Below are 10,360 nucleotides of genomic sequence, written 5' to 3'. Positions count from 1 at the left end.
TTTCAGGGACCCCTCTCCTAGCAACACCCAGGACCAGGCACTTCCCAGTGGCTCCACACCGCCTGTGATGGTGGGTGGCACCTCAGTGCACATAGGGTGGGGGGAGTGAGGGGAGAAGTGGCCCATGAACTAGGGGCAGGAGGGCTAGGACCTGGCATGGGCAGAGGTATCACAACCCAGGCCTAGGGGCCAACCAGCTCACATGCCCTCTGCTCCAGATCTGCAGGCCCCAAGGGCAGGACAGATCCAGAATGTCTGTGCGCCCATCTTTGCCCAGCTCAGGTGCAGGATCCAGCCCTGAGCTACCCTGAGTGCACAGCAGAACGCAAAGCCTTGCTTGTGTGTTTAAGTTTTGGGTGTGACATTAACTTTGAGTGACTGCTCGGTGCTGGAATCTGCCCCTCTCCCAAGTCTCAGAGGCAGGAGAGGCTCTAGAGTTTTGTTGACTCCTGCAAGGAGACCCCAGACTCTGCCCTGAGAATGTGGGGTGTTGGGGGGGGGGGAGGAGGATGCTGCAGGCTAGGAAGGTTGCCTGGAGGAGGTGGCTTTGGCTAGGCCTCTGAGGAGATTAGTGCCTCCAGGACACTGGGTCATGGGGGTGGCATGGGGCAGGCACCTTGGGTCCTGCCCACCTTCCCCCAGCTCCCACTGCAGAGTCCAGGGAACAGGAAGAGCCAGGAATGGCTGAGAAGCCGCCCCCCTCCATGGTGCTATCAGCCCCCAGCCCCAACCCCGGTGGTTTGAGATGTCCAGCTCTAAGTAGGACGCCTGTTTCCCCATCCCAGACCTAGCTGGGATGTGGTTTGCCTTGCTTGCAGTCCCTGCTGAGCTGGGACCCTCCCTGGCCCCTCCTCACCCCTGCAGTCAGCAATGCGGTCGCCCCCCTGCCCTGGCAGCCCAACCTCACTGGGAGAGCAGGTGGTGGGATGGGTCGCCCTCTGGTGGCCATCAGGGTCTGCAGCAGGGACCCTGGAGGGGGTGCAGTCCTGGGCCCCAGAAGAGGAGCACACCTCCAACCCTACTCCTCCCATTTGGCCTCCTGGGATTATATTGTTCATCACCTTCCCCAGCAGCTGGAACACCAAGGCCACACAGCTGGTGGGGGGGGGGGGGGGGCTGCCCGCCTGCATGTCCAGGGGAGGAGGGCCAGGCCTGAGGGCAGGCTGGCTGTCCCTGGGCACGTTGTGGGGACGGATGAGCCACAAGTGGGGGCAAGCAGCAGGGCACCTCCAGAGGCCAGGGGTGGGTGTAGGGGTGGGAGGTGGGAGCACTGGATGAGCTGAGCCCACTGTGGGAGGGGCAGGACCAGGTGGGGTGCATCCCTCGTCCCCATCCCCATGCCACCTCCCAGAGTGAGTACAGAGAGCTTTGGGTGCTCCACCCCAGGCCCTCCATCCTCTGCCTTGGTGGCCTGCAGGCTGCAGGTCCTGAGTACCTGTGGGGCCCAGCCAGACCTAGGACCCCCACCTGTTACCAGAAGCATGGGGTGGAGGCGTTGGGGCACACGGAAGGCCTTCTCCCCAGGGCCTGTGCATAGCCAGAGAGAGGGGAGATGGGCAAGCCAGACCCAGGTGCACCAGGCTCCTGCAGCTCCCCAGCCTTCCCTGATGCCAGACAGGGGTGTGCCGTGGGCGTTCAGATGCCGGTGGAGCCCCTGTCTCCACACCTGCCCCAGAAGGGGCTCTCCAGGCAGAGCCAGCCGGGACTGTCACAGCACCCTCTGCTTCCGCCTCTCGTGTGACCCTCCTAAAAGCTAACAGCGTCTGCCAACTTCTGTAAGCCTCAGTTTCTCCATCTATGACACCGGGATCCTGCCCCCTCGGGGGATTGTCAAGGGGAGTAGAGGGGACAGCACTCAGAAAACGGTAACAGGAAGGACATAATGATGGTGACACAGGGGAACTGGGGGGCTCAGGAAGGCTAGCCTGCTCCAGGCCCAAGCCCGCTTGCAAGGGCTGCCTCCAAATCTGGAGCTCGTGTCTCTCTCTCTACCTGTCCCTGTCCCCAAGGTCTCCTAGTCTTGAGCCCCTACTGTGGGTGGGCAGCAGACTCTTCCTTCTAGAACCTTCCTGAGTGGGAAACTCGGTGTTGGGCTAATCCACTTCCCATCCCCAGGTCTTGGCTCTGCCCTTGGGGTGTGGATAGCTCTGTCGAAGGGTAGGGTGACCCCACGTCCCCGGTTTAGCACGGAAAGTCTCATGACTCAGGACTCTCATTCCTGAACAAACGGTACAAGTACTCACTCTTACTGGAGGCTCCCATGGCCCCAGAACCTTCCTCCAGGGCAGCTCAGGGTAGGGATGCACAAGGGCAGGCCAAATCTGGCTTGGTGGGCTTCCTGGCTCCAGGCCACACCCAGAGCTCTCCCTGTCTCCCTGGGACCCAGGCCTCTCCCTCAGGAGCGCAGCTCTGTCTGTGCCAAGGGTGGGCAGACCCTCTTTCCTGGGTCTCCATGCCTCCCAGCCTGACCTGGTGGATAAGGAGGGCCACCATGTTTTAGTCTGGAAGGTGACAACTGTGGGCCTGTTGAGGAGAGGAAGGGGGACCCTGCAGTGTCTCCTCAAAGCAGCTTCTCCTGTGAGGGGCTGACCTCCTGGTCTGACAGCAGGGGCTGTCTTCCTTCCCCGGGCAGCTGACCTTCCAGAAGTCTCCACCGTCCAGCCATTGGAGCTGCAGCCACCCACAGGGGTGGGAGGGGCTCTGTCCAGGGCAGGAGGATGAGGCCCAGACTTGGGCAGCCAGACACCAGGTCTCCCTGCAAATCCCTTCTCTTCTACTCCTGAAGGACTCAGGAGTGCCCCTAGGGAGTCCCCCAACTCTAAACTCTTTCACCTCTCAGGAAGAAAGTGGGCCTGGTGGCCACCAATTGGGTGGTTTCTCACAACCATCCCTCCATTCTCTGGGGTCCCAGTGTCCACCTCCAAGGGACTAGACACCCAAGTGATCAGCCTCCAAGAGCAGAGGAAGGCCCCATTGCCATGGCAACCCCAGGGTGCAGCCTACTCACCTGCATTCTCTCCAGGGCACTCCAGAAGGCAGCCCCCCCCCGCCCCCCGTGGGTGGGTGGTCCAGACCCGGAGCAGGTGGGGAGGGCTCCAAGGGGGAGTGTCCAAGAGTACCCACCCGCCAACACACACACAGGCCAGGATTCTGAGCTAAAGACCATGAGAAAAGGGGCTGGGCAAGTGGGCAGTGGGCAGGCAGTGGAGACCCTGGAACCCTCGTAGGGCATGGGATGGGGCTTTCGGGGGGGCAGGCTGACTACCCCTCTCCTACGGGCTCATGGGAACCCTTCAATTTCCCTAAGAGCGCAGAAGCCCGGAGCTTTCTAGGGAAGAATGCAAGAACACCGCTTCCCAGACGCAGAAAAAGAAGTCCACGTTCACACCAGAAACAAGTGTCTGCAATCCTTAAATAGATTTATGGAAATGGCTTCGAATTACAGCATTTAGAAAATAAAAATAATCTCAATACATAATATTCCCTCCATTATATACTTCCCCCCCACAGAAGCCATTTCTGTGCATGTGTACCCACTGTTCAGCAGTAGTTGGATTTTCTTATAAAAGAAGCAGTAGTTAGCGTCTCTCTAAAAATAAAGCTGCAATCCTCACTGCAATGTGAAGCCTGAGATTTAAGCCTGAGGTGTCCGTGCTGGGGCCCCCTGGCGGCCTCCGCCTGGGTGCCGGGCCACTCTGGGGTCTGAGGAGGTGGGCCAGGGTCCCTGGGGGAAGGGGGTCAGAGGGAAGGGGGTAGTGGCAGCAGGTGGGTGACATCTGTGGTCCTTGGACCCCGGGGGCCCTGGCCTAAGAACCTGGGGAACTGGGTCTCAGTGCTGTGCAGGCAGCTGCCTGGCCCCCCATCTCGTCAGCAGCCGGGCACACACCGGCAGGGGCGTGCCTGCGGCCCAGAGGACCTGGCCGTGTGTCTGAATCTCCCCCTCCGAGAATAAACAAGATGCCTGCTGTTTGGCCAAGGGAGGGGCAGCGCTGGAGAATGAGATGGCAGCTGCGGGCTCGGGACAGGGACAGAGAATGGGCAGCGCATGGGAAAGCCCTGTGGGACGCCGAGGCCTGCCCTTCTCCTGGACCTGTCCACCATCAGCCCAGGATTTAGCCCCAGGTGCAGTCCCACTTGGCTGGTCAGGAGCCGGCTCTGAGTAGGCCTTCTGTATGGCTGAGCAGCTCAGCAGGCCAGGGGCCGGGGGCAGAGGGCAGGGGACAGGGGCCGGGGGGCAGAGGGCAGGGGCAGGGGCAGGGGGCAGGTGGGAGGAAAGCCCACCCCTGCCCAGGCAGCCACCTGGCAGCCCTGGGTATTCCCCACTGCCTGAAGCTGACCTCCCGTTGGCCCCTGCAGCTGGACGGGGGTCCCCACAGGTGGGGAGTCTAGGGTAGGAGGGACGGAGGAGCTGGACGTTCTGGAAGCCTGGGCGGCCCGCAGCCTCCTGCAGTGGTGGCGGCCGCTCAATGAAATGCAGTGGAGACCCTCCTGCAGCCAGCAGCACCGCCCCCGGGAGTCCTCTGGGGCCCTGGCAGGTTTGGGGAGTGCCGGTGCCGTGTCAGATGCCCGCCTTGTCGCTGTAGAAGGGTGTGACGTGGAACATGTAGCAGTGCGTGCACACGCGCACGGGCTTCACCTGCCCGTAGCGGGGCAGCGGGGCCGAGTGTGAGGAGCAGCGGGAGCAGAAGATCTGGAATTTGTGGGGCGGGCAGGGGACCCAGTGAGCCAGGGTGCCAAACAAGCCACCGCCACCCTCCCCCCAGGCCGTGCCTCACCCCTCCCGACCTCGGCGGTTCCCACATCCCCCCTCCTCCAGCGTGCAGGGCACCACGGGCGGGGCTCTGTGGGCAGGGAGGGGACCTTGGGAAAAGCCTGGGGTGGGTCATGGCCTCAGGAGGCCAGGCTCACGAGGAGGGTCCCAGCCCTGCTCCTAGGCTGCTGCAGGCCTCCTGTTCAGACCCTCCTTCCCTCCACGTCCCCAACTCTGAAGCGGCTGGGGGCTGGGCACCACACCATCGGGACCCAGTGGGCAGAGTGCCTGGAGTCCACACACAGTGCCAAGTCAAAGCGGGGCCCAGGGCTCAGGGACAGGGACCCCAAAGGCCTTACCAGTGCCCTGGGGTGTCGGTCCTGATTCCCAGATCCTGTGGACGGGCCCCAGGGATGCCCCTGGCCACAGTCTCTGGGTCTGTGGGCACAACCTCTGGCCCCCGTGCCCCTCTTACCTTCCCGCAGCTTCGGCAGTGGTGCTTCCGGCGGATAACAGTGAAGGGTGCTTTGCATGCCGTGCAGAAGCCGCAAGCCTCATCGGGGACCCACTCTGGTGGATCTGGGACGAGAAGGGGGGTACGCGTCAGCCAGAGGGGGCCGCGAAGCGGTGACAGTGGCAGCCGGTGGGCTGGGGTGGGAGGCCGACCGCGGCGGGTGGGTGTACCGGTGCCTTCCGCTGGATGGGCCCCAGCAGCTCCAGCTCTCCTCCCCTCCCATCCTCCCCTGGACTCCAGGTGCTGGTTACGGTCTCGGGAAACTGCTGGCATCACATGGACAGGACCTTTGCAGCTGTTGTCAGTGCCTGTCTGCCAGGCCACCTGGATTCGGGACGTGGGCAGGGAGTGTTCACCTGGATGACCCTCTCCTGAGCCTCTCTCTGTCAGCACCCAGCCTGGCAGGGCCCTCGGGCAGAGGTGGTAGCTGAGAAGTGAAGGAATCAGCCACCAGCTCGGCACACTCTGTGGGGGCCCCCGGGGCCCCAGCCTTGCCCACCCCTGGCTCCAGAGCAGTTATGGGACCCTCGTGGTCCTGGAAACCCAGGCAGACGTCCGGCCGGCCCCTCCCTGACACAGGTGCAGGCCAGGCTGGGGCCTGGGCCCCCCTTCCAGGTGGGTGTGGGACCCATCCTGTCTCACTTCTAGAGGTGCTTGGAAGCCTCTATGGAGGTTTGCTCTGGGATTCGGAGACTCGTCAGTGCGGGGGAGGAGAGAGCTCCCACGCAGCAAGACAGGCACTTTCCTCCCGTTCAGGCCCCAAGGCCAGAGCCAATAGCCGGGCAGGGTGGGGGAGAACATCTGGGATCCATCCCTCAGACCACAGTGTGCTCAGAGGTGGTCTGTCCAGACTCGCACGACCCCCAGTGCTCAGGCGGGCACTGGCCTGCACCCCTGGCCCCATCCTCAGCACCTCCAAACGGAACTCGGCAAGGCTGCTGTCCAAGAAGGGCCTGGGGTCTCCTGGCCTCCCTCCTGGCCTGGAGGGTCTGCCCCTCCTCCTGCCTGCACAGACCCAAAGCTGCCTCCCACCCACCTCTCCCACCTTCCTCTCTGGGCCCCGTGAGCTCACCTCAGTGCAGGGAGGTCATTTCTCCCGCTTGCCACCCCTCCCCTGTGTAAAAATCCCAGGCTGACCCCAGGGAAATCCCAGGTGGCAATGTTAGCCCCTAAGGGCCATGCTAAGCCACAGACACCAGCTCAGACAGAAAAGGCCAAACCCTCTCCTGTGAGGACCGTGAGGGTCCGGGGGACTTCCTGGAACCGCTCCTCTGACCAGCATCCAGGCCCTGTCAGCAGGTGCCACTTCCAGGAGCGAGGCTGGGTCAGCAGTCGGCAAGGAGGGTGTGGCTCCCGCCTGTGCACTGGGCAAGCCAGACCTCACAGCTTTTCACTTCCACTCCTCCTGAGCAGAGGGGCCCCGAGTTCCTGCTACAGGTGCTTTGTACCATCGTGTATGGTTTTCCAGAAAGAGTCGGGAGATTGTGCCTGCTCCAGACACCCCATCCCCGCAGCCCCCTCTGGACACCCGCATCTGCATCACCCCCAGAGCACTGGAGCACCAGGGAGGCCCTGAGACGGACACAGGCAGGACCAGCCCAGCTGGCCAGGCACACCAGGAGTGCTGCGGCCTCTGGCCCATCATGGGGTGAACTTTCAACTCCTTCTCAGCTCCACGCACATCTGACACCTGGTTGGGCCTATCTGCCACCATCCATCTCAGCACCTTGCCCAGGTCCCCAGCTCCTCCCCACAGACATGATGCCAGGGCCCCAACCTACTCTGGATGCTCCCTCCCTGACTGGGACACCAGCAGGCCTGACCTCCAGGCTAACAGGGTAGCAGGGGCTCGGGGCTCCCACATAACCAGAGAGTGCAGCCTGCAGCCTCCTGTGAAGAGGGTGCCAGAAGCTGCCATTGAGGCCCTTCCTGTGGGGCAGGTGAATGCAGGTGGGGACAGGTGTGTGCCTGTGCCGAGCCCAGCCGCCTCCAGCCAGGGGCCCGTGTGCCCACCCTGGGGGCCGAAGAGGGGATGCCAGGGTGGGAAGTTGCCTCCCCAGGGGCAGCTACGTGCCCAGAGGGCCTCTGGGGAGGGACCCCCAGTTGGAGAAGCGGTGCCTTCATGGATTCCATATCCAGGGCAGAAAGGGGGACGGTCCAGACAGGGCCTTTGCTCCCTGCCCAGCACGCAGCACCGTGGGCGCTGGCCCAGACTCCACACGTACCTTCCAGGTCCCCATCTCGGGTCTTGGCTGCCAGTTCAGAGGATGACAGGGTCTCTTGGCACAGGGCACAATCCTCTAAGGCTGCACTCCGCAGGCTCTGGGTGACTGGAAGAGAAGGGAGGGGTGGGGTGGGCACAGAAACACCTGTTCCTGGTAGCCCCACCTCCGCATCACTGGCAGGGGTCCCCCAAACCCAGCCGCAGTCCCACGGCCATGGGGTCACCACAGCCCCAGCAGGCCGGGTACTGACCCCGGCAGGGGCCTTCAGTGCCTAGAGGCATGCGGCCTCCCTGGGGGCCCCAGCCCCAGAGCCCCTGCACGGTCTGTGCAGAAAGGTCTCCCTGGGCTGTGATCCCTAAGCCCACCATCCTTGCTTCCAGAAGCGGTCCATGTCACCTGCCTTTTCTGAACCGTGATGTCTCAGGAAGCAATCCCGCCCAGGAATCCCCGGCAAATGGGGGCAGCGCAGCCTGGCACAGTGCTACCACGAGTCAGAGCTTGGTGGACACACAGAACTAACTCTGCTCCTGCTCCCCGCTAGCAAGGAGGGGCTCTGGTGGGCTGGGGCGGGCTGCCCTGTGTGCCCAAATGCCCTGTGATGAGGGGTAGCTGGCCCAGAACAGGTATCTCAGCCCAGCACGGGGGTAGAGGGGGTAAGCCAAGGGTCAGGCTCTCTCCCCACCCCAGGCACGTGACAATATGAGAACGTGTGTGTGTGTGTGTGTGTGTGCGCGCGCGCGCACGTGCGCGCAAGTATGCATGTGGGTGTGAGGGCATGTGTCTACACCCGTGATGTGTTGAGCATGTGTAAGTATGTGAGGCAGGTCCCAGGTGGCCACAGGATATGAACAGCCACTTTCCCCAGGGAGAGATGGGGCCTATGTCCCCTCCTTGACTCTGGGCTGGCCTCGGACTGCTTTGGCAGCCAGAATTTGCTAGAAGTGACTCTGCCATATCTGGGTCTTGTCTTTAAGAGGAAGGGCACTGTCCCTCCCAGCCTGTTAGCCCCAAGAAGTTGGGTGACCTTGCAGGAGCATACGCAGAGGGAGAGTGGGAGGTTCTGCAGGCACAGGCCGGTGCGTGTGAGGTTGTAAGCCACCTGCAAAGCCAGCGGTGGGGACACTGCCCCAGGCAGGTGGCCTCTCGGGGACTTCTGGGGCCTGTGATGTGTGCCCCTTGGTCCCCTAGCGGAGAACCTGGCAGTGCTGGGTGCTTCTTGTTTGGAATGTGGCAGGTTGTGCAGAACCTGTAGGTTCTGTGTAGGGCCACGTTCGCTCAGGGTGAGGAGATGCTGATCCCTGGGGTGGGGACATGCCCTGAGCGGAACTCACCCTTCTTTAGCTTTTCCTTGTCGTCTGCTTCTGGTTTGGTGGCCATGACCTCAAAAAGGGTCTTGAGAATACTTCTCAGATCGCTGGCATAGTTGGTCTGCAGCTGGTCGGCCACACCTGGGAGGGGAGGAAGGCCGTCAGGCTCCGGGGGCTCCAGCCGCTGGCTGTGTCCTCAGGTAGGTGGGGGCAAGAAGAGGCCACCAGCCCCTGGGAGCTGGCTTTGTTGGCAGGAGTGAAAGCTCAGGAGTCCAGGGGAGGCCGGTGGAGGGGTGCCTACGCAGCCAGCCCCCCGCTGGCCCCCGCTCACTCTCACTCCCACATTTTATCCTTGGGGTCGCAGCCACTACTCCTGAGTGGTCCTAGCCTCTCACTGACAGGTGACCCCAGGGCCCTGAACCGTGCCCACTGCCCACAGCAGCGCCTTCACTGACACAGCCACGTGTGTGTCCGGTCGTGCCCTCTTGCCCTGGCAGACGCTGCTGCCCCAAGTCCCCCTGACTGCAGGGGCCCCTTTGGGGCGTGTGGCTGGGAGCCAAGGTGGGGCCTGCCCTCTGCCGGACTCTCTGCCATTCCCTGCTTCCCCCACTCTCACCGCAGAGCCCTCCTCCTCCCTGAGCAGGCTCCCTCTCCCTGAGTGGGGCTCCCCCTCCCTGACTGAGGGCTCCCCCTCCCTGAGTGAGGCTCCCCCTCCCTGCGTGGGGGTCCCCCTCCCTGAGTGAGGGCCATTTCCCAGCGATAATCGAAGCCCCGTTAGCTCTTTCGGCGCAGACACCGCTGCTACTTATGGCAGAGTGAGGGGAAAGCCTCGGGCATCCGGCCAGAACGGGAAGCCCAGTGACCCGCCCCAGGGACTGCAGTCAGCGCTTCCGGAGGATTCTTTGTGCACCGCGACGGTACTGAGCGCCTGCCAGACTCCATATCCCCAAACCTCGGAACAAAGCTGTGTGGCAGCTGTATGAAGCCAAGCTCAGGGTCACCGGGGTCCTCCTGGTTCCACCTGGCCTGGCTTGGCAGTGCCTGGGGGGCCCCGGGGCAGTATGGGACACCCCCCATCGTGACCGGGATTCTGCAGGGATCCCGCCCCCCCCCCCCCCCACACAGGCCACAGGCTGCAGTCCTGCCAAGCAGGCCGGGAAGAGCGGGTAGCGCGGGCTGCGGGGAAAGCCCCGTCAGCAAGCACCCCTAAACCGGGAGGATGGGGGTGGGAAGGGCACGCAGGAGGCCGGGGAGGGGGCCTTCAGTGCATACTTTTATACTGTTGAATCACATGGATGTGTTAGTTATATTAACACACGAACCAAAGAGCAGCATTAAAAAGACACCTTTTGGCTCACGGCCCTCTGAATTCCCCGGGGAGACAAAACAGGCGTCTCCCTCCTGTTCCCCCACTCTGGGGGAAACAAAACTAGGCAGGATGAACGCCACAATAGGAACCACGAACGAACAGACCCTCGCTGTGTGGGTGGCCAAGGCCCCCACGGGAGCCGGATGGGTTCCCCAGTCACAGATGGGGGCCCTAGTGAGGAATTAAGCCTTCCTC

General features: G+C 62.9%; 1 protein-coding gene across 3 annotated transcripts in view; it reads right to left on the bottom strand.

Annotated features, from left to right (window-relative positions):
• Positions 1-3,393: 3,393 nt before the first annotated feature.
• The window catches only part of ZFYVE28 (zinc finger FYVE-type containing 28), a 120,130-nt gene continuing 113,163 nt past the window's right edge, over positions 3,394-10,360 (bottom strand). For all 3 annotated transcript variants that reach the window (XM_058719623.1, XM_058719622.1, XM_058719624.1), the window contains exons 10-13: positions 8,821-8,937; positions 7,490-7,594; positions 5,226-5,329; positions 3,394-4,690 (exon numbers count right to left, since the gene is read on the bottom strand). In XM_058719623.1, coding sequence (XP_058575606.1) covers positions 4,559-4,690; positions 5,226-5,329; positions 7,490-7,594; positions 8,821-8,937 — 458 coding nt within the window. In that variant the 3' untranslated portion in view covers positions 3,394-4,558. The remainder of the gene's footprint in view (positions 4,691-5,225; positions 5,330-7,489; positions 7,595-8,820; positions 8,938-10,360) is intronic.

This window comes from Neofelis nebulosa, chromosome 3, assembly GCF_028018385.1.
Source record: "Neofelis nebulosa isolate mNeoNeb1 chromosome 3, mNeoNeb1.pri, whole genome shotgun sequence".
Classification (NCBI taxonomy): Eukaryota; Metazoa; Chordata; class Mammalia; order Carnivora; family Felidae; genus Neofelis; species Neofelis nebulosa.
Note: the sequence above shows the minus strand (reverse complement) of the source record. Positions and strands in the feature narration are given on the sequence as shown.